Source organism: Protopterus annectens, chromosome 5.part0, assembly GCF_019279795.1.
Source record: "Protopterus annectens isolate FY-2018-M chromosome 5.part0, PAN1.0, whole genome shotgun sequence".
Taxonomy (NCBI): Eukaryota; Metazoa; Chordata; order Ceratodontiformes; family Protopteridae; genus Protopterus; species Protopterus annectens.
The window spans coordinates 151,385,182-151,410,319 of NC_056735.1; the positions used below are offsets into that span (position 1 = coordinate 151,385,182).

General features: G+C 37.2%; 1 protein-coding gene across 1 annotated transcript in view; it reads right to left on the reverse strand.

The window, feature by feature from the left end:
- Positions 1–25,138, reverse strand: part of TSGA10 (testis specific 10) — a 1,008,750-nt gene that overhangs the window by 677,075 nt on the left and 306,537 nt on the right. The window contains exon 9 of the mRNA XM_044071816.1: positions 16,850–17,001. Within this exon, the coding sequence (XP_043927751.1) occupies positions 16,850–17,001 (152 nt within the window). The remainder of the gene's footprint in view (positions 1–16,849; positions 17,002–25,138) is intronic.

Consider the following 25,138-nt stretch of genomic DNA (forward strand, 5'->3'; position numbering starts at 1 on the left):
AGCCCACTGAACACTGAAAGCATTTGTAGGAGATCTGGTGACATAGGTTGACAGCAACCTCTCCTTCAATCACCACATTGCCACTGTGGTCAGAAAGTCCTTCTATGTGGCACATCTCATTACCAAGGGTTTTGCATCCAGGAAGAATGAGGTCATCATTTCTCTCTACTCTTCCCTCATTAGGCCAATCATCGAGTATAATGCCCCATTTGACATGTACCTCACTAGACACATGGAACAGCTGGAAAGACCACAAAAGTACCTCATAAAGAGGATCCTAGGCCTTAAATATATGTCCTACATGGACAGACTCAAAAAACTCCAGCTATTGTCTGTCTCATATCGTCTACTAAGAGGCGATCTCTGCTTCACTTACAAATCCGTGTCTGACCCAGCTCTGTTAGAAATGCTACATCTAAAGAAATCCCAATCTCTACACACCACATGCTCCAGAGACCTCAACCTCATTACCACAATCAACACAACATGCTGGAGGGACAGGTTCATAACCTAGAGATTGCCCATGCTCTGGAATAGACTTCCCATACATGTCAAGCAGAGCACCTCACTGGCCCTCTTCAAGAGGAATCTTGATGAGTGGATGGGAAATAGAAAGTTCACCCCAGGGATCACTCCAGTGGCTTTACTTGATAGAGACACTGGGAACAAATGTCAGGTGGCATGATGCCAGGGCACTTATATGGGCTAGGCTTGTAAAGGCTCCAGGACCATTAGCCTAGTACACACCTATGAACCTATGAAGACAAAAAACTATATTATAATAGCTTTCAGAATAATACTAAACAAAACCCTAAACAATTTTGGACATCCATTAAAGAAATCTTACATACTGGCCAAAAATTCAACCCAAACTCCCCTCCCTATATCTTACCATTCAAAACTGCAATACAGTTCAACTCTTATTTTATAGATGGTATAGCATCTCTAACTAAGGATTCCTCAGCAACTAATCCCAGCCCTGCCCAACAGTCACATATCATCACATCCACTTTCACCTTCAAACCTGTGCACACATCCTATATAAAACTACTCTTAAACAAATTAAACTATCTTCTTCAGCTGATGACATTCCAAGCGCATATCTAAAAATAGCAGCCAGTAGCATTGCTTATCCTGTCTCAATCCTTATAAATAGGTCAGTCCAGGAATCCCACATTCCCTCTCTCTGAAAAATGTCACACACTGTCCCTCTGCACAAAGGAGGAAATTCAAGACATTAATAACTTTAGACCTATAGCAATCTTATCTCCCCTCACCAAAATATTTAAAAAATGAATTCAGAAACAACTGCTAGACTATCTCCTGCAGGAAGAACTTCTATCCCCTACACAATATAGCTTCTGTCCTTCCCATATTAATAGCACTGCCCTTCTAACCTATATAGATACTGTCAATAAAGCTAGAAATAATGACAAACTAGTCTCTTCCTTATTTCTAGACTTGTCTAAAGCTTTTGACAAAGTTGGTCAAAGCAAACTTCTGCTTCAAATGTCCTCACTAGTTCTCTCTCAGCCCACTCTTCTGTGGTTCAAAAGCTGCCTGTCCAATAGGTATCAGTCAGTAAAATGGGCACTCCATGCTATCTCCTTACCTCCCAGTTTCCACCAGTGTACCAAAAGGCTCTAAACTTGTTCCCTCTCCTCTTTAACATTTTCAACAACACCCTCTACACTTCCACACAACAGGCCACCCTAATACAATACACAGATCATTTGACTCTCGTTTGCACATTTGACAACATGGTACACCTCCAAAAATTACTAGGTTGGATCAGCAAATCTGGTCACTGGAACAACTAACTAGGAAAGTTTATTTTTGCACACAGACAGAAAAAGTGTATTAGCCTGTTTGTTACTTTTAGCAAAACTTTAGCCAACAAGTGCAATCAACAATTTAAGCACAGAAAAACAGGAAAAACAGGTAATAAAACAGTAATATAGGCACAAACATAGGAACTCTGCAGGGGACCACAAGGAGCTATGCCAAGTTCTCTAATGCCAGAAAAGCCATGGCTTTATAGCAGGGGCTGGCCTTTGAGGACAAACAGGCAGCTCATTTTGCACACAGACAGAAAAATACAGTAAATGCTTTAAAACAGGTAATAAAACAGTAATATAGGCACAAACAGTAGTCAAAAGCTCAAAATGCTGAAAAATACTTATAATCAAAAGTTGCAATGACCCAAAATGGCCAATGAATTACTAGTTTCTGTCTCTAACCACTCCTTTGAGGACAAACAGGCAGCTCAGCTGGTGAGTAAAGAAACTACCCTCTGGCCACACAAGAAAATGGAGGAATACAGGAACCAAATACAAAGCCCAGGGATCAGCAAATCTGGTCACTGGAACAAAAAATACAGTAAATGGCAATCAACAATTTAAGCACAGAAAAACAGGTTCTCTAACTCACAACTCGTGCTCAACCCAAAAAAGACCAAACTACTGTTTTTTTCCCCATATCTCTCCCTCATGAAAAAAATGAAATTTAAAGTCCTCTCTCTTGATAATACATCCACTGAAGTCACTTCTCATAGCAAACTATTAGGGGTGATAGTGGATGATAAACCACCTCTGTTCTTGCTCAAATCCAGGATAAACTATATCCCTAAACATGAACAATTACCTTTTCATTCCTTATATTGCCTTCCTTTCCCTTCTTCTCTTACTTCCTTACTGCTATCTAATTCTCTTCTCTGACTTTCTCTCTAAATATATAATAAGCCTGTTTTTCTCTCACTTCATATTGCAATTCCTATTTATATTAGAAATAAAAAATTAAAATCACCACACGAGCGGAAAACATAGAACCTCCATACTTTATTAATAAATGCAATTACATCAACTTAGCGCTTTTGCCCTCATGAAAAACAGGCATCTTCAGAGTAAGTGAAGCTCTCACACTCATTTAAATACATAACCAAGGACAAGCTAATTACTCAATAAAAACCTTACGTCCGATAACTAACGGCTACCAATCAATAAAATACAAGTTTAATAAAACAAATATAAAAACATTTATATGTTTATATATATAAAATATTTTGTACACTAAATCCATTTAAAATCTGTTAATATCCTTATAACAAAGATTTAAAAATTAAAAAAAAAATTAATCATGTGAACTCTCCCACTGTTACCTTCTCTCAAACCAAAGCTATTCATAAAAATGATTGCAACCCTAAACTGAACAATGAACCTACCCACATATATAAACTACTAATTATACCATGACCCCCCATTAATATTCCAAAACGTGCATGCTGATTGGCCAGCGTGCACGTTGTAAATCGACTTATACTAATGGAAAAGGTCCAGTCACCCGGACTTTTTCCATTAGTATAAGTCTCTTTTAAAACACTGTCTCGCTATATTAAAAGAGTTTAACATAGCGGCACAGGTTTAAAAAAACCAACGGAGATCTCCGTTGCTTTTTTTAAAGCTGTCTCGCTATGTTAAACTCCTTTAACATAGCGACACAATGTGTAAAAAGCAACGGAGATCTTGCTTTCTCCATTGCTTTTTTTTTAAACTAGTCTCGCTATGTTAAATGGGTTTAACATAGCGAGAATGCTTTAAAATAAGCAACGGAGATCTCCGTTGCTTATTTTAAAGCTGTCTCGCTATGTTAAACCCATTTAACATAGAGACAGGTTTAAAAACGAGAAAGCAAGATCTCCATTGCTTTTTATATGTTAAATGGGTTTAACATGGCGAGACAGCTTTAAAATAAGCGGAGACCTCCGTTGCTTATTTTAAAGCTGTCTCATATGTTAAACCCATTTAACATAGCGAAGCTAAAAGCAACGGAGATCTTGCTTTCTCCATTGCTTTGGCAACTCTGATGTACTGCGTAGGCATGCAGTACATCAGAACTATGGATACCAGACAGCTGCGGAAGGGCAGCAAAGAGGCATTATACAATGCCATTATTTAAGAAAAGTAATTATTTCTTTTCTTAAATAATGTCATAGTATAATAGCAATAACCTACTTCTGGGTGTGGGTAATGCGGGATTTACCCACGGTTGTCTTTGTTTGGTCCCGAGGGCAAACCAACTGTGGGTAAATCCCACATTACCCACACCCAGGCGTGGGTTATTGCTATAATAGTTCATGCTTATTTAAATAACTGAAACAAACTTAAAAGTACTGTAAACACTGAATCTCAAACCTTTTGAAGCAGTGCTCATATATGTTTAGCCCTTTGTTTCAAAATGCCAGCAACTGAAATCCAGTCGTTAATGCCAGACTCCTGCTTAGCATTAAGCCTCAGTTGCCACTTAGTCTTCCTCACTTCTAGTTTGATTTTAGGATCACCACCTCTTTCATTAACTTTCACTTTATCAATTATAAAAAATATACCCCTTTTAAAATTAACACATAATGTACCATGGACATACACAGCACTACTCAATTTCTTGTTTTTTATATCTCTAGCAAGCTCTGCTATCTTATCTCTTAATCTACAAGTAGTTTTCCCTACATAGGATCCTGGACATGTCATACAAGTTGCTACATAAATTACCATCTTAATATTGCAGTTACAATGACAAGGACATTGTGAGGTTTTGTTGTATCTATGGCAATAAAGACTGCAACATTTGAGGTAACAGTGAGTGAGTTCACATGATTAATCATTTGTTTTAATTTTTAAATCTTTGTTATAAGGATATTAACAGATTTTAACAAATGGATTTAATGACGCAATATTTTATATATAGAAACATATAAATATTTTTGTATTTGTTTTATTAAAGTTGTGTTTTATTGACTGGTAACCGTTAATTATTGGACGTAAGGTTTTAATTGAGTAATTAGCTTGTTATCATTGGTTATGTATTTAAAATCAGTGTTAGAGCGTCACTTGTTTGACTCTGAAGATACCCATTTGTTATGAGGACGAAAGCACTAAGTCAATGTAATTACAGTTATTAATAAAGTATGGAGGTTCTGTTTTTTTCTGCTTGTGTGGTGATTTTCATTTTTTACTTGTATTTAAGTTTATTCTACTGGCTCGGTAGTTACCAAGTAATAGTTCCTATTTGTATTAAACTAACTTACCTTTAATTTCTCTACAAACTGTCTGAAATTTCTCTGAATATTAAATTATTGTCATATACCTTGTATCGATTTTAAACCAATATTTTTATATTATGTCTAATTTGTTATAATTATTTAAACTGCAGATTTTTTTTTTTGAAGATTGCAAAGTTATTATTCTTAAAATGTTTTGTAATAATTTGTAACTTTTTCTTCCCTGGCCTCTGCTGAAAAAGGGATTCTAACCGGTTGGACTTTCCTGGTAATCAAATGTCAATAAATTAATTAATTAATTTGCCAACCTCCCACTTGTAACTCATGTTTCAGTATTTAAGGACTTCAGGATGAATCTTACATAATTATATGATAAGCTCTCTAAATTTACTCATGAAATCACTACCACTGACATTGATACAGTAGCCTACTTCATTAAGGAGTTCTATGCCTGCTTAGACAAATGCTCAGATTCATCAGTTCAAACTAGAGCCAGACACAATAGGGAAATTTAAAATTCACTCCCTTTAGTGGTCAGCCAACATAAACAAATATTATAACAAGAGGGAATATACTCCTTAAAATGTACAGTAAGATGAGAATTCATCAGAATAAGGACAGTCTAAAATATTCCCAATAAGATGAAAAGTACAATAACCCATGAACAGAGAAAAGGTTCTGAAGCAAAGGATAATTATAAATCCTTCTTTAGCTTCACAGAAAACTAAGTCTGAGCTTCTCCATAATGTACCCCCACACACACACTCCAATGAAATAACATTATAAATATAATAGCACACTAGTTCTCTGCAAACTTCACCCATGAAATGTCTGTTCCAACACCACTCATCTCAGAATTTCCTATCCCCCATCACTACTAAAGAATATGTTCTTAAAGTGCTATACAAACTGAAAAATCCCCCATGGGACCTGATAACATACTGGGTGATTATTAAACAGCGTCAAACAGGATCTCATTGAACCACTCCTTAAATTGTTTAACATAAGCCTGGCCACAGGTTGTGTACCCAAATCCTGCACTGATGTGGTGCTGCCCCTCTACAAGGACGGGCTTATCAATGACCATGGAAATTACAGATCAATCACCCTTACAATTTTGATGTGTAAAACTACAAGAGTGTATCATAACCAAATTATTAATTAATATGTTAAAAATCTAATTAAGCTTGACTCCAAAAATATGGCTTCATCTAAGAGAGATTGTGCCTGGAAAACATTGTTAACTTCTTTGAGAGGGTTATCCAAGCTGTCAGTAAGATCATACTGTTCATAAAGCTTAACTTGATCATCTGGCCCAAACATTCAATACCAAACCTCATGCTGGAACTGTAAGGACACTAGCATCCTTAAACATAGACCCTTTCATGGCAAGATGGATCCGAACATTCAGTACCAGACCTCATTCTGGAACTGTAAGGACACTAGCATCCTTAAACATAGATCCTTTCATGGTAAGATGGATCTGAACATTCAGTACCAGACCTCATGCTGGAATTGTAAGGACACTAGCATCCTTAAACATACATCCTTTCATGGTAAGATGGATCCGAACATCCAGTCCCAGACCTCATGCTGGAATTGTAAGGACACTAGCATCCTTAAACATAGACCCTTTCATGGTAAGATGGATATGAACATTCAGTACCAGACCTCATGCTGGAACTGTAAGGACAGTAGCATCCTTAAACACAGATCCTTTCATGGTAAGATGGATCCGAACATTCAGTACTAGACCTCATGCTGGAATTGTAAGGACACTAGCATCCTTAAACATAGATCCTTTCATGATAAGATGGATCCGAACATTCAGTACTATACCTCATTGTGGAACTGTAAGGACAGTAGCATCTTTAAACATAGATCCTTTCATGGTAAGATGTATTGACAACTGGCTGAAAGACAGACCAAACAGAGTTTGTATGGCAGGTGCTTCTTCAAGTAGTAATAATGAAACTAGTGGCATCCTCTACAGGTGTGTGTTTAGCATCTACTTCTCTGACCTAAAAAATGATAAATAGGATCCCTGGTTAATCAAATTTACAGACAAAGGCAAACTGGATATAATTCTTAAAACCCCCGAAGATAGCTGAACCCTTTAGAAAGATGTCACCCTTAGTTATTACCTGGCATACAGAAAATCGGCTTAAAATGAATGCTAAATAGTGCAGTATGGTTTCTTTAAGGAAATGGGAGTTTCCCACAATGTACAGTATAGATAACACAACCTTTCAAAATGAAAAGGTAGTCAGGAACCTGGGCACTTGGGTTAATAGTTCCCTCTCCTTTGATCATCACGTGGCAAATGTTATCAAGAAACTTTTCTACATAGTACAGCAAGCAGTCAGAGGTATTTCATCTAGTTCCAAAGATGTTATCACCCCCCTTTATTTCAGATCCATTATAGATTACAATTCTCCATTCCATATTTATCACACATAACATCTCAATAAACTCAGAAAGACCCAGAGGTTCCTAACAGAAATAATGTCTGGTCTTAAAAAAAAAACTTAGTTATCAAGGGAGATTGAAAGCTCTGTCCCTGGAATCTCTATCTTACAGATTCCTGAAGGGTGATCTTTGCCTCAGTTACCATTGGATTAGTGGTCCTCAACCTCCCATATTTCAGCAAGACCTAAACCAGAGACTTAAACATTCATTAGAAGACAAGATAATGCAATGGAGAGATAGATGCATCACTTAGCACATCCCCGTTCTCTGGAATAAATGTCCTCTACAGGTGTGATTTAATATCTTCCTTCAAACTACACCTGGATGACTGGAGGTATGCTGTCAAATTTTCCTTGTGACTGATTGGACTCTCCTTCTTTGAAAAAGAAGGCAAAGTCTGAGGGTGGGTATTCACAAAGCAAACACGGCCATTAGACTGAAATAGCCATGAAACTCCTATGAATCCTGTAAGAACGTATGACATCCTGTGTCACCATCAAAAGTACAATTGCTGTTAGTGAGCTGGTCTTAGTTAATAGACATTAAAACCAAAGAAGGACGAACCAGCAGAATGTGAGCAATCTAAAGGACACAAAATTTATTGAAGTTAAGCGCTTTCCTCTCTATTCCAGAGACTTCCTCAGAACAATATTACACAAAAACACAGCCAAATATATACCCACCCCTCAATTAGCCATTCAAAATTGCGCCAAAAAATTTAAAGCAACATATACACATCAAATTACAGCAGTAAAAATATTGCATGTAGTAAATACCAAAACTAAATAAATGTTACCATAAAACATTATAATATGTTACTAAATTATTAAATAAAATCCGTATTAACTAAACTAATCAAAAATTCGATCAAGTTTTAAAACACTAGCAATGCTTATAGTTTCATTGATACATGGGTAACAAGAGGCATTTAAAAACAACTGCTATCTCAATTCCATCATATCCAAATGCACATCTATAATGCACCCCTGTTCATCCAGCACTAACTGCTGTAAAACCAAAAATGTAAAATCATGTGTTGGATTTTCATTGATATGGCTATACAAAGCACTAGTAACCCTACAATGTCTGATGTCACCCAGATGTTCACCTATTCTTAATTTAAAATTTCTACTGGTTTTCCCAGTGTAGAAACTAGAACATTTTCCACATTTAGCCATATACACAACATTTTTACTAATACAATTATAGTGGCCTCTAATATTGACAGTCTTCCGATTAACCTTAATTTGACCTTCAGTTTCCATTATAAATGGACAAAAAGAGCAGGAATTACATTTAAAATTACCTACTTTTCTATTGATTCTGCCTTCATGTCTAATACTTTCCAAAATATTCTTTATAGATTTGTCCCTCCTAAAAACATGTCTCGGGTTTTTACCAACTTTCAACCCAACATTAACATCAAATTGAAGAATCACCCAATTGGCATTTACCACATCAGTAATACTGTTGGCCATGCCATTGTATGTCAAAATGAAGGCTGAGTTGTAAAAAACTTTTTCATTACTAGATCTATTAGTACTCACAAATCCTTGGCCCAATATGGGTCTATAAAAACCGTGTTTACGTTTGTGGGTTACCTCATGAGCGAGGTCATCCAAAAGACAGTCAGGATATCCCCTTTGTTTAAACATATGTGTAATAAAATCTAATTCTACCACAAAATCCACATCAGAACTCACCATTCTGGCAGCCCGCACCAACTGGCCTTTAACTACGGCCCTCTTTTGATGGAGCGGGTGCCAACTCCCATAATCCAAATAGGAATTTGAGAATGTGGACTTTCGGTGAAATCTGGTGTTAAAATTCATATTACACCAATCAATCTCAAGTTCTCCATCTAAGCAGATAATTTTATTCTTACTATAAATATAGGTACATTTAAAAAAATCAACTGTTTCATTAATATATACCAGAAACTCATTCAAACTGTCTTCTGTCCCTCAAACCAAATGTAGTTATTTTTTAAAACTAATTCCATAAGTACACTCAGTTTGTTGATTTCATCTTGAGAAAAAATATTGGTTTTATTAAGTTGTTGTTCTAACCAATAAATACCTAAATCATGGGAAATAGCAGTAAACAGATTAACCACATCAGCAGTGACCATAATCATATCTGTGGTTAATTCAATGCCATTTAATTTGTCAATAAATTGCCAGGAATCTTTACAAATATAATCAAAAAACCCAGGCACTTCTGCATTTCATGATCTAGGTATTTGGCAATAAAATAAGTCTCGGCCTGAAAGATGGATTAACCAGTCCCTTGTGGATTTTTGGTATACCAAAAATGTTTGCCACCCTATTCATAGGTTAGGATTAAGCTAACTGCCCTTGCAAGCCATTTTAAGCCTAGCCAATTATCCCTTGTGAGACTCAAACCCTGCACCTTGTGTTTGCAAGGCAAACATCTTAACCATTAGGCCACGCTCCCAACCAATTGGATAGTCATTCCTCAAAAAGTGATACTCATCTACATCAATTTGGGCCTGGTAAACCATATCTTCAAGTGCCAAGTCTATCTTTTTATATGCCACCCTAATCTCATTTAGGGAACTTTCCTCATAGGCTTCATCAAGTAGAATGTTATTTATACCATCTAAATATCATCTCTTATCCATAACTACCACTCCATTGCACTTGTCTGGTTTCATAAATCTGACCGTGGGATCTTTAATCAATTCAAGCATAAGCTGCTTTTCCTCCTCAGTCAAATTAGAATAATCAAACTTATCAGTGTAAATATAACATTTTCTAATTGCCTTTTCACACATTCTTTCAAATAGTTCAACAGTTTTGTTCAATGGAGGGTTAAAAGTACTAGCTTTTTTACAATTATTCCTGGTTTGATTTTCAACTGCAACCTCCTGGTTAAACCATACTTTTAAATTTAACTTCCTAGTGTATCTCTTTAAGTCAATAATAGATTCCACCAAGTTACCCACCCTACATGGAACGAAGGTGAAACCTTTGGCTAAAAAATCAGCATGCTTTTCACTCACAGCCAGCCTTGAATAATTATAAATTTTGAAATCACCGTTACTATTAGTGACTATCTCGGGCCTAAGCCCTTCATTGTTTAACATTTGATTGTCAAGACACTGTATCAAGACATCCAACATATGTTCACAATTGTCATTACCATTTGCATTAGACATTAAAAATGCAGGACCCTCATTTTCATGATAAACACTTACATTTGTCTCCAAATTAATGTATTCAGTAGTCGTACCATTAACTATGTCACTACCAGCATTAATATTTTCAGTAATACTATAATTGGATGTAATATAGTAGGTTAGGTCTGTCAACAAGCACAAATCATTGCCATTGTCCACTTAAGTTCAGAACTACAAAAAGTACATACCAGCAAAGAGTCATCAACATAGTCGTTGTGTTGTTGATTCTAACTAAAACCAAGTGAACACAAGGAACAGCTAATGGTTTCAACATTGTCACGTGAAACCAAATTGTGGAATTTGTCAGTAAAAACTACTTGTTCCTTGTCCAAGATGAGCGTGTTGGTGAACTAAGTAAAGAAAAGGAAGTGATGCAACATAGTGCGACTTCTAGACAAGTGCATAACCAGCGTTTGCAGTCAGCTACAAGTGTGGATGAAGAGGTGAGGCGTTCCGACCATTTGCGGGGTAAAGAAGGTGCTTCTACTTCTTCTTCTGCTTTTTTTGGGAAGGGCCCCCAACAATTTGTAGCACCGGGAGCGAAACTGAAGGCTCAAAGGACAAGGAACAATTAGTTTTCACTGACAAATTCCACAATTCGGTTTCACGTGACAATGTTGAAACCATTAGCTGTTCCTTGTGTTCGCTTGGTTTTAACATTCATGCAGAACACAACAGCATTAATTGTCTGACCGAAGACGGCTCTTGTAGTTCGAATCAACAACACAACGACCATGTTGATGACTCTTTGCTGGTATGTACTTTTTGTTGTTCTGAACTTGAAGTGGACAATGGCAATGATTTATGCTTGTTGACAGACCTATCCTACTATATTACATCCAATTATAGTATTACTGAAAATATTAATGCTGGTAGTGACATAGTTAATGGTATGACTACTGAATACATTAATTTGGAGACAAATGCAAGTGTTTATCATGAAAATGAGGGTCCTGAATTTTTAATGTCTAATACAAATGGTAATGACAATTGTGAACATATGTTGGATGTCGATACAGTGTCTTGACAATCAAATGTTAAACAATGAAGGGCTTAGGCCCGAGATAGTCACTAATAGTAAGGGTGATTTCAAAACTTATAATTATTCAAGGCTGGCTGTGAGTGAAAAGCATGCTGATTTTTTTAGCCAAACGTTTCACCTTTGTTCCATGTAGGGTGGGTAACTTGGTGGAATCTATTACTGACTTAAAGAGATACACTAGGAAGTTAAATTTAAAAGTATGGTATAACCAGGAGGCTGCAGTTGAAAATCAAACCAGGAATAATAGTAAAAAAGCTAGTACTTTTAACCCTCCATTGAACAAAACTATTGAACTATTTGAAAGAATGTGTGAAAAGGCAATTATAAAATGTTATACTTAACACTGATAAGTTTGATTATTCTAATTTGACTGGGGAGGAAAAGCAGCTTATGCTTGAATTGATTAAAGATCCCATGGTCAGATTTATGAAACCAGACAAGGGCAATGGAGTGGTAGTTATGGATAACAGACAATATTTAGATGGCAAGAATAACATTCTACTTGATGAAGCCTATGAGGAAAGTTCCCTAAATGAGATTAGGGTGGCTTATAAAAAGATAGACTTGGCACTTGAAGATATGATTTACCAGGCCCAAATTGATGTAGATGAGTATCACTTTTTGAGGAATGAATATCCTAGGGTGGCAAACATTTTTTGGTATATCAAAAATCAACAAGGGACTGGTTAATCCATCTTTCAGGCCCATTGTGGATGGTAAAAGGTCCAAGACTTATTTTATTGCCAAATACCTAGATCATGAAATGCAGAAGTGCCTGGGTTTTTTTGATTATATTAGTAAAGATTCCTGGCAATTTATTGACAAATTAAATGGCACTGAATTAACCACAGATATGATTATGGTCACTGTTGATGTGGTTAATCTGCTTACTGTTATTCCCCATGATTTAGGTATTTATTGGTTAGAACAACAACTTAATAAAACCAATATTTTTTTCTCAAGATGAAATCAACAAACTGAGTGTACTTATGGAATTAGTCTTAAAAAATAACTACATTTGGTTTGAGGGACAGTATTATAAACAGGTGAAAGGAGTGGCAATGGGCCGGCATGTGCCCCCATTTTTTCCAACCTTATTATGTCTTATTGGGAGCAGCAATTTCTGATTAATAGTCGGTACATGTGTAATATTGCACACTATACCCGATTCTTGGATGACTTGTTTCTTCTTTGGAAAGGTACAGAAGACAGTTTGAATGAGTTTCTGGTATATATTAATGAAACAGTTGATTTTTTTAAAATTTACCTATGTTTATAGTAAGAATAAAATTTTCTACTTAGATGTAGATCTTGAGATAGATTGGTGTAGTATGAATTTTAACACCAGAATTCACCGAAAGTCCATATTCTCAAATTCCTACTTGGATTATGGGAGCTGGCACCCGCACCATCAAAAGAGGGCAGTAGTTAAAGGCCAGTTGGTGCGGGCTGCCAGAATGGTGAGTTCTGATGTGAATTCTTTGGTAGAATTAGATTTTATTACACATATGTTTAAACAAAGGGGATATCCTGACTGTCTTTTGGATGACCTCGCTCATGAGGTAACCCACAAATGTAAACAAGGTTTTTATAGACTCATATTGGGCCACGGATTTGTGAGTACTAATAGACCTAGTAATGAAAAAGTGTTTTACAAATCAGCCTTCATTTTGACATACAATGGCATGGCCAACAGTATTATTGATGTGGTAAATGCCAATTGGGAAATTCTTCAATTTGATGTTAATGTTGGGATGAAAGTTGGTAAAAACCCGAGACATGTTTTTAGGAGGGACAAATCTATAAAGAATATTTTGGAAAGTATTAGACATGAAGGCAGAATCAATAGAAAAGTAGGTAAATTTAAATGTATTTCCTGCTCTTTTTGTCCATTTATAATGGAAAGTGAAGGTCAAATTAGGGTTAAAGGGAAGACTGTCAATATTACAGGCCACTACAATTGTAATAGTAACAATTTTGTGTATATGGCTAAATGTGGAAAATGTTCTAGTTTCTACATTGGGAAACCCTGTAGAAAATTTAAATTAAGAATAGGTGAACATCTGGGTGACATCAGACATTGTAGGGTTACTAGTGCTTTGTACAGACATATCAATGAAAATCCAACACATGATTTTAAATTTTTGGTTTTACATCAGTTGGTGCTGGATGAGCAGGGGTGCATTACAGATGTGCATTTGGATATGATGGAATTGAGATGGCAGTTGTTTATAAATGCCTCTTGTTACCCAGGTATCAATGAAACTATAAGCATTGCTAGCGTTTTAAAACTTGATCGAATTTTAGGTTAGTAAAGTTAATATGGATTTTATTTAATAATTAACATATTATAATATTGTATGGTAACATTTAACTAGATTTGGTATTTGTTACATGCAATATTTTTACTGCTGTAATTTGACGTGTATATATTGCTTTAAAATTTTGGCGCAATTTTGAATGGCTAATTGAGGGGTGGGTATATATTTGGCTGTGTTTTTGTGTAACATTGTTCTGAGGAAGTCTCTGTAATAGAGAGGAAAGCGCTTAACTTCAATAAACATTGTGTCCTTTAGATTGCTCACATTCTGCTGGTTGGTTCTTTTGTGGTTTTCTACCTTTTTGTGAGACATTAAAACAAAGTAAGAAATTTAATAAAAAATCCACTGTGATCAAAGATATGTTTACATTTTAATAATGATATTCCATTAAAAGCCAAAGGACTAGTAAACTAATGAGAGTAAACCATAATCAGGTGGAGCCCGTCTGTGGTTCTAAAAATTAAATACTGCAGCTGGCTTTCTTGGAGACTCTGCATTAACAAAGTCACACAAACAGGGAAAAGGAGAGAGACTCAAGGGACAATGGCATTTCATAGTGTAACACAGATTTTGTCAAACAGGAAGTGTTCATTCTTGTGAAATATAAGCATTTAAGTCAAAACTGGCCACTGCAATTCAAAAACAGCAGTTTTGTCCAATATTGCCAAAGAAAAGAAAAAGTGAAATACAGCAAAGGGGATGAGCTGTGCGTGGAATATCCCCAACATAGAGTGTATGGAAGGTCTGACACCTGTGTAAGACAATAATCTCACATTTGTGATTTTCTGATTGCAGTTGTGTGCATTTGAATGAAATGCTCACTGCTTTTGGCAGAAGATTTTCAGGTTCTTTACGTCAATACTTAAATTCTAGTAGGGCAATCACCTCAACATTACAAGTGTGCCTGAGTTTACAGCGTAAGGTACAGCTGCAAAAATTTTAAAAACTGGTTACACACAATGCCAAATATTAGAAAAAACTCTGATAAAGTGAGCATTATGCAAAAGGCTTGTTTGTTTGTTTAACGTGGTGACGTGACTACTGCCTGATGGTGAATGCACCATATGACTACTAAAGCTATGGAGTGTGACATTTTTATGTAATTCATTGTGCCCACCCAAATCACAGATAATAAATGCCCATAAACAAGCCCATCTAGCAGGTTAATGAATAAATAAATAAATGCATAGATACATATATGGACTTGTTTTTCCATTAGCCCTCATTTTCCAGTTGTAGACAATTTTTAGTACAGTCGGGCATGGACTTTACAAACTGATATTTGTTAATATACAAGTCTTCTTGCAAAGTAATTTTTATTCTTTCCATTCTTTTGCTCTTCTAGGGCACAGCCTCACCAGACAGGCACTATTTGTTTTGCAAATGTATGTATTTAAAGACATAGCATACAAAGGCTAGCTTCCAAATGGCATGTTATACTTAGCCTAGGGATATTCTGTAGATGTTTTAAAACATACTTGGATATCTCAGCGTATTTCTCTTATACGTTACCTGCACTATTCTTAAGTGTACAGAGATGTCACAATGGATGGAGCAGTGGTGCAGCAGTAGCATTGTCATCTCACAGCAAGAGGTTCTCTGTTTTGGTTCTCAGCTGGGGTACCTTCTGTGTGGGTTTCCTTCGGGTGCTCCGGTTTCCTCCCATGTTACAAAGACATGCATCTGGAGCATTTCTCCCCAGGCCTCCACTGATAATTGACTTTGTTCCAAGTCGGACTTTCCCAGTTAACAAATGTTAAATAAAATAATAATAAATAAATAAATAAATGCATTCTACGTCTTAGGGTAGTGTTCTCGATGGGTTCCTATTATTTAAGCGAACATTTACGTTTGCAAATGCTGCTTTGTCGAGTGTGATTATGCGAAATGGCAAAATGCCGAAAGCACAAAACAGCGATTTTTTTTCCTAGGGAAAAAAATCACTGGGCCATTTTCAGGACTTTGCCATTTGCTCCACTGTGGTCCGATCTGAGAGTTAGTATATTTAAGTAGGGGGGTGTGGGAGGGCACAGCCCCCCACATGGGAGGATATGGGGGGCAAAGCCCCCCACTTTATTTTGTGTTTGGATTTTTCTTCTATTTTACGGATCAGCGATTTTTTTTTCCCTAGGAAAAAAATCACTGATCCGTGTGTTCGACATTTTGGATTTTCGGGTATTGTGGGTCGATTATAGTGTTCACAATTTAGTGTATTCGCTAATATAATATAGACCCCTCTCTATGAGGACTGCATTATTAATCTCTCATAGGATTATCTTGTTGAAGTGAAAGGTTTACCTGTGTATTGGTGTGTTCACTTATAAACAATAACACTTTTGGTAACTATGATTCCCTATACAACATTTCGATTGTCATACAAGGAAGTACACCTTTTATTTGTTGCACCATACCCAATGGTGATAACTTTACATCTTACTTTTCTTTTTTTTTTTTTTTTTAAATGTTAAATCAGTGAACCTTGTAATGCTGTGGACTGTAGGTGAAATGGTTCTTTTGTGGATCAATCCACTCTACTGAATATCAAACATTAAAGAACAACAAAACTTTACTGAAGAAATACAGCCATACTAGTACATGAAATGTTTTACATGCATAAAAATCAAGAATACTTTTAATAAAATACAATGCATGCTTGAATCCAATGTCACAAAACTATTACATATGTAAAAATAAAACCTCTATCTTTGGGATTTAAGTATTTACTAGAGTATGAACATCAAATATTTTTGAGCTCTAGTTACCTGAGAGAGTTGTTTTCTCCTTTTTGCCTAGCCAGTTCGTTTTCTGTATTAAGCAATTTACTGGACAACATTCGCATATCTTCCTCAAGAGTATGTATTAACTCTTTTAAAGATGATTGTTTTGATTTATTTTCTACACGGCCATTTTCCAGCTATTATTTTAATGGAAGAGAGAGACAGAGAGAGAGAGACATAAAGAGATAAATATAAAAAATAATTATGGAGACGATATGTGAATTGCTGTTTTGTGTGAGTTGCACTGTAAAAACATTTGAAAGTTCCCCATATTTCACATTATTCTGCAGCTTAGTTAAATCTCTTAGTTTATCCCGGTCGCAATGCAATAGGCCCATCTGGCTTGTAAGAATCACATGTTTGCCACAGTCATGTGATGTGCTGTTAATAATGACACAGATATATCAAACAAACGTAAAAGGAGATATTACATATTTTAACCTATGAGGAAAACATACCATGAAAGAAATGGCTGTAACTAATCTACGAAGAAACTCTGTAAAATATATGGAAACATCATAACTACTCCAGTACCATATCTCTGTGAAAAACTGCAGATGCAGAAGCCAAACATTGTATTACTATTGCTAGAATTACAAATATTACATAGTATATTCCATAATCGTGTTTAGACAAGTGACAAAAATAGTAAGAGGCAGTGTAGTATAGATCTATCTGGAGATTAGGTCACGAACTGTCACATCAGAGTTGTGAAAACATGTAGCACACCCTTGGGTGTTATCCCTCCATTACAACAAGAATGATAACCACAAACTGTGTCGGCTCCCTTAGTGCATATAGACAGTATTGCAGATACAGCTTCTTAGAGTACTGCAGTACATGGAATGCAGACACCCTTTGATTCAATTTTAAAAGATGAGAGGCATCTTGCAAGGTTTTAAAATAATGAAAAATAGATGGTCATCATTAGATCACTGTTGCAGTAAACTAAGCTATATCACATTATGGACATCCTACCAAGGATTAGACAAGCCAGTCACCTTCCAAAGCTTTAGAACCCCCTAAATACTGTCTATCCACTGTACAGCTTGAGGAAAGCAGTATAAAATCAGTGGCTAGGGCACAAAAGCTTCAGAACGTTGTTGCCATTGATGTGCACTTTTCCTTGTGGGTTTTGAGTGACTGACAGTCAGTTAGCGTTTCATCATGGTTGGGCAGATAAGTGCCCTCTTATGGAATACCTGGTACTGCCATAATTTTTGTGAACAGAATTATTTGCTAAACACTAAAACTGGTATTTTAGTGGTTGTCACTAAAAAAAAATACCTGGTTCCCTGAGGGAAATATCTTTCAAACTGATTTTTGTGAGAAAATGTTTAATTTTTTGATCAAAACTTGAGGCTATGGGTTAGAAATTGTGGTTTTGGATGTTGCCATTAAAAATTTTTACCTCAAAACAGATTTTTCCTGTCAGCTTGTTTCACTGACTCTTTTAAGCCCTGCTACCCATTTGTCAGACACCTTTTTTCATTAGCAGATGGTCCTGAGTCCCTGTGGGGATTCCTTTCTTATTTAGCATTTTATTCTGAGGAAAAGTGTTACTTTTTGTCAAAAAAGTGTTGACTGGGACTAGGGCTAATGTGTTTGGCAGATGACACTAAAAAAACTTTACTTCAGAACTTAACTTATATGTCAGGAGGTAAGACCAACTCTTCAATGATCCACTAGCAGCTTGTTAGACACCTTTTTCTTTAGATAGATGTTCCTGGGTTAATGTGGGGATTACTTTATAATTTAGCATTTATTTTGTGAGGAAGAGTGTTGCCATTCAGTCAAAAAGTGTTAAAAGGGGCTAGAGCTAGTGAATTTGGTGGTTGTCACTAAATTTTTTTTTACCTCAGAACTTAACTTTTCTGTTCGGAGATAAGATTGATTCTTCAAAGCTCTGCTAATCACTTGACATACACCTTCTGCAGCAAACACGTGGACCTTGGTCCTAGTAATTTGATCATCCCCTGCAAGAAGAGTACAACTATCTCGGGGGTGCTTTGGTCATGACTCCAACTTCCCCTGTCACCTCAGCCACTGATGAGTGACTCTGCTGTGACCATCTGTTGTTCATTAGACTACTCATCACTTTCTCCTGGTCTTCCTGTAGCTGCTCCTTGGGAAACCAACAAGAACCAGGAGGCAAGCACATCCTTTGTGGCTGTTCAGCTTCCCTTGTCAGATAAGAGAGAACCACCCTTGTTGTCATCGGGAAAGGACTGGGTGGTGCTCTTTTGCTAAGACACTCTGAGAAGCTTCACTCCTTGTGAAGAGACTGTCTTTCAAGCTGCTCTTTTTGCGTGATAAGAAAGACTTGGTGGGCTTTGCTAAAGGTTTATCTAAATCCTTTCAGTATTTACATGCCGAGACTTGACCTCGTTTAAAAAGGAAAAGTTTTTCCTTTCTTTCAGATTTTAATTCCCAGTATCGGCGACAGGATTTAGACTTAGACTGTTTCTCAAGTCACCATTACAGAAAATAGGGAGTCTGACTCTGAGGAAAGGTATTCTTCAGATTCTACTACTGGGAGTTGTATTTTTCTGATACTATTGCGAGAGTGAAGGACTTATTTCAGTGGTAACAAAGGATATACCAGAATCCCAGCAACGATATTTGTTAACAAATTGATTTTGTTTAACATGCAGCTGTTCCACCTGCACTGCCAGCCTTAGATGATGGTTTCTTTGAAGCCAACAATTTACCTTACAGTCAGCCACCTGCTCCCAGAAAATCTGATAAATTATATAATGTGCCCCTGTTCTATAAATTCCTTTATTCTAATCCCAGGTCAGATTCTGCATTCATTTCTTTGTCAGCTTATTTATTTTGACTAGCTGGGAAAAGCCTTCAATAGGTTTTGGGAAGAAGGTTTATAATTCTTCCACATTAGCCTACAGAATAAAGAATTGTCACAGGCACATCTAAGTTTCTGCTGGCTTCCTTTGACATTATAAGAATGTTAATTGCTGACCTCCCTTCTTTATCCTCTGTGTTTTAGGTAACACAAATTCTCTAAAATGTGCTTATGATACTGCTGATGATGTTTCTATAGCAGCTGCCACAGGGTCAGTGATGAAAGGAAATGCCTGTCTACTTTATTAGAATTTACCAGAAGATGTCAAAGCTGAGATCCTGAATGTTCTCCTGGATAAAGAGCCATTAATTGGTCCTTCCTCTGTTGAGGTAATTTAAAGGTTTGATGAAAGGGGAGAAAGTTAATTTAGTGGCTACTCAGATTTTTTTCAATCATCCTTGCAAAAATAGAATAGAATAGAATAGAATAGAATACAAACTTTTCTTCCACTTCACGTTTCTTTTCTAAGAAACAGAATAAATGTTCCCAGCAAGGCACAGGTGCACAAAATTTCAAAACAGCAATGAAAGGGAGATTCAAAAAAGAAAGGAGGGTCATCCCACAATTCATACTGACTATGTGCCTGTTTATGTGCTTTCCCCTTCCCACTCTGGCAATCTTATAAAGAAAATCCCAAAGTTCAAAATGATCTATCTACAAACTGTTACCTCTCTTTTCACCTCTCAAGTTTTCTAGTAACTCTGAATTATAAAATATGCTTATTATCACATTCATTTTTTGTGTATGGTTTACAATTTCAATTTTCTGCTTTGCTCTTTGGATTGCCAAAAAACTCTGGTTTGGGTAAAAAAAAAGTTTTCTCAGCTTGAGTTTTCAGGCAAACATAGAGATATCTCTTATTCAGTTTCACAGTATAGTGTTTCTTGGATATCTGCTTGACATATCCATCACAATGTTTTTTTTCTTCCTTAAAACAAACTGTCACAAGGATCAGTCTCTGATTTTTTCCAACCAGCCTACCACGGAATATCTAGGAATTCTAGGTTTCATGGCCTTTACTATTATAATTCTTTTCATTCAATGGTTTGTTCAAATCAGTTTTGACCCAACATCATGATACCCTTTCATTTAAAATTCCAGCAGTGGAGTTTGTGAAAAATATGAGCTACCGTCCTGGATGAATCAGTTGTTTCTCAACCCGTCTTCCTTTTCCCCATTTCAGCTCCTGTTTGGTCTGTAACCACAGCTGTCTCTAAGTCTAGGACCTCTGGAAAAATAAGTCAGATTAAGGAACATAAATGTCAAAGAAATGTTAGCTATAATAAATGCTCTCAAATCTCTGAACTGTATTTGGACTCCAAGTCCTCTGCTAATAATCACAGTCCATATCACAGTGAAGTGGGACACAAACAAATGAACAGGGTGAACCAGTTCCTATCCTGTTTGAAGACTAGCTATGATAGCCTGAGAATTAGAGACTCAGCTCAGTCTGTTCCTCCAAGCTACCTACATTTTGTCAGAGCAAAATATATTACAGACAAGCTGAGCAAGATCAGGAAAGACCCTATCAAATGGAAGTTGTATGCAAGGGTCTTCCAGGAACTGGTTCATGTCAGAAGAAAAAAATTCAAGCGAGTCACATCTGCCTCAGGTGATGAAAAACCTCTTTATTTGCAGCTAACCAGATTACAGCAGCATGTTGGCCAAGATGATCTCAATCTGATCAGCTTGTTTACTGACATCAACTTTTATACTTTCCTGTCACTAGCCAAAATAGCTTTTGTTACATTTCTAACAGTTGACAGTTGACTATGAAAAACATCTAGGATCACAAATTACATCAGAAAAGAATGCTTTACCTCAAAACCACAGCTAGTGTAGAATGTTTACCTCAAAACCACAGTTAGTACAGAATGTTCAAAAAGGTACAGAATACTTAGTTCAGCAGTGGTAGCTGGAATTTTCCAGGGCACACAGCCTGCCTCAGTAAATTAACTCTTACTCAGCCGTGCGTCCTTTTACCAAGCTTTCATTTAACTGCAATTAGCTTTCTTTATACAGAAGTATAGAAAACAGATGTTATTCAAGTTCATAAGCAAACTACATCTATCATAGGTAAAGCCCATCTTTAATAAACATGGTTCAATGACCTTTTCTTACCAACACTTCAGCAAATAGCATATTCATTTTGCTAGATGGGAGAAAGAGACAAATAACAGTATGTTTTAAAACTTTTTCTGTTAACATTTCCCCCCTCAAAACACTTTTATTTGTTTTTTTATTTCAGCAATATATGGTAAAAACTAAGTTTTTCTTTGCATACATTACTTCACTTGCAAGACAAACTTTTAAACTTCAAAACATTTGCAAAAGTCACATTTCAATGTATTCACTTTCACCAGTCTGTTGCAACTGCTGGTACATCGTTTTCGTAACAGCAGTATCAACCAGTCTTTGTAGAAGACCTCTGACACAGGGTATACAACAGCAACCACATACCACCATGATAGCCACAGCGACTCCGACGGACACCTGGAAACTGCTGATGAGATGACTCCATTTTCCAAACCATGCTCGTAGAAAGTCTGTAAAGGGATTATTTACCCTAGAGTTCTCTGCCAATTCTTCGGATAACATTTCCAAACCTTTCAAAGCTCGAGTGATGCTCCCATCAGGGGCAGTGTTGTTTGGAATGTACGTACAACAGAAAGTTCCAAACATCCTGCAAACTCCTCCTTCTTTGGCCAGGAGCATATCCATCACAATTCGATTCTGCCATGCCACCTGCGAAGTGGCCTCCAGTTGTTCAGCAATACCTTTTAATGCATCTTTGGTATAGTTCACAAAATGCTGCTGGTTATAGTAAATGTAGTTGATCCAGTCCACATTCTTATTGGGTTGAATCCAGACAAAGATGGATGCAAAACCAGCTGCTATTTGGTTTATTGCTTTGTATTCATCAGGCAAGCCTCTTGGTATGCCAATGCTATCGATGTAGACACCGCTATTGAAGGATTGCTTCGGTGCCTCTCCTTTTCTCTTATTCAACCACCTCGGCTTTATTTCAGGTTGTCTTACGAAATTGCTTGCTGGAACTGGGAAAATGTAGAATGGCAGAATTAACTTTGCAAGTGCACAAGTTCCCTTCCAGGGAATCGTAAGCCTTGATCTGAGTTTGTTGTCTCCACATAACCACCAAACGTCTGCTAAACTATGAGTTTGGTTCTCCAGAAATGGATTCTCATTGCCATTCACAGTAACATTGCAATAGTTCTGTCCCATATTGCCATAATTCTTTCCTGTGCCATCTCTGGAAATGCACATATACGAACCTGGATAGGAAATCGCTGTAGGCAGTTTCTCAACTTTGCTTATGACTGGAAAACGCTGAGTTTCATTTTTGCATTTATCTTCAGTTTTGTTGAAGAATAATTTCAACAGACACGTTAGGTTACCTTCATCTTGCATCAATGGGACTGTCGCTAGTTGCTGTTTACCTTCAGCACAAGAAACACAGTTCTCACGATGTGCCTATCGGGTACTATATCTAACCCAAGATAACCCTTCATTATGGTGTACGAATCCCGTCTCGAGTAACAATTGTTCTTCTTCTGTGAAGGCAAAAAGTACAGTTGTGTACACCTACCATAAATGTAGATGTTCGAGTGTCTTCACTGTTGCAGTCATGACTGTTGGGTTCTCCCCTGCCGGCAGGCAGCCTCGGTCGGCCAGAATCCCAAAGTCTGGGTCCGGCATCGGCTGTTCAACCATGCTCCCTGAAGTCAGAGCGCCAGGAGTATAAAGCTGACAGCCGACGCCATCTTCTCCAGTTTTTCTTGCCCCAGATGTCAGGAGTCCCAAAATGAAAAAGGTCCCATAACCTTTGCAAATACACCTCAGAAGAATGGTGAAAAAAGGAAATACACAAAAATAAAAATAAGAGGGGACAGGAGGGAGACTGCAACAGTGAAGACACTCGAACATCTACATTTATGGTAGGTGTACACAACTGTACTATGTTCATCGTGTTTCACTGTTGCAGTCATGACTGTAGGGTAGAATCCCAAAGCTGAAAGAAAGGGAGGTGGTCATAAAGAAGAAGGGGCGGCTAAAAGGCCCTGCAAGACTGCAGAGGCAAAGCCTGCCCTAGACTTACAGTAGAGAGGTAGATTGTAGTGCTTAGAAAAAGTATGCACTGAACTCCAAGTTGCAGCTTCCAAAATGTTCTTGGTAGGAACTCCCCTGAGGAAGGCCACAGAAGTGGCAGTAGCTCTGGTGGAATGAGTCCATATACTCCCTGGGATTTGCTTTCCATGGTGTGAATAACAAAATCTGATTCCATGAGCAATCCATTTAGAAATGGTCTGTTTTGAAATGGCTTTACCTTGGGAGCTTGAAGCATAAGAAACAAACAATTGTTCTGATTTTCTGATGTCCTTGGTTCTGTCCAGGTAAAAACGTAGTTGTCTGTGTACATCCAAGGAATGTAAGATCTTTTCCCCTTTATTTTGAGGAGTGGGGAAAAAAGTTGGCAAGTGGATAGTTTGATTTAAAGCCACTTTGGAAACCACCTTAGGCATGAAAGTAGGATTAGTCCTCAAAGATACCCTGTCTTGATGAAAAATAATATAAGGTTCCACAGCCATAAGAGCTTGTAACTCTGAAACTCTCCTGGCAGAGGTTAGGGCTAACAAGATAGCTGTCTTCCAAGATAAAAACTTGATGTCAGAAGAAGCAGCAGGCTCAAAAGGAGGCAAGGTTAGTTTTTCCAAAACATAGTTGAGATCCCAAGCAGGAATGGGAGGAGATCTAGGAGGTCTTAAGTTCTTAGCACCTCTGAGAAACTGTGTCATGAGCTGGTGGGAAAAGATGGGAGGGTCTGTATTATAATGAGCAGAAATAGCCGAACCATGTATCTTAATGGAAGAGAAAGAGAGACCCTTATGTAAGAGATCAGTCAAGTAAAGTAAAATTAAGGAAATGTTAGGAAGAAAAAGATCAGAATCCTGAGCCTGCATCCAGGAACAAAATATTTTCCATTTTCCTGCATAAGATTTTCTAGTGCTAGGACGTCTGGCTTCTAAAATGACATCCATAACCTGCTTGGGTAGAATAGAAGAAATCAAAGGCCCTGGATTAACCAGGCCACCAGGCTGAGAGTTCTGACATGAGAGTGTAGAACCTGACCCTGATGTTGGGACAGAAGGTTCGGAGACTGAGGTAAAACCCAAGGGGGCTCCCGACATAGGTTTTTTAGAGTTGGATACCAAAACTGCCGAGGCCAATTTGGAGCCAGCAAGGTAATCATCTTGGGCTTGCCCTGTTTTATCTTCAATAAGACCCGTGGAAGAAGAGGAAGAGGTGGAAAGGCATATCCGGAGAGGTACCTCCAACTGAATGACAGGGCATCCACTTTCCAAGCTTTTCTGTGGAAAGTCCTGGTGCAAAAA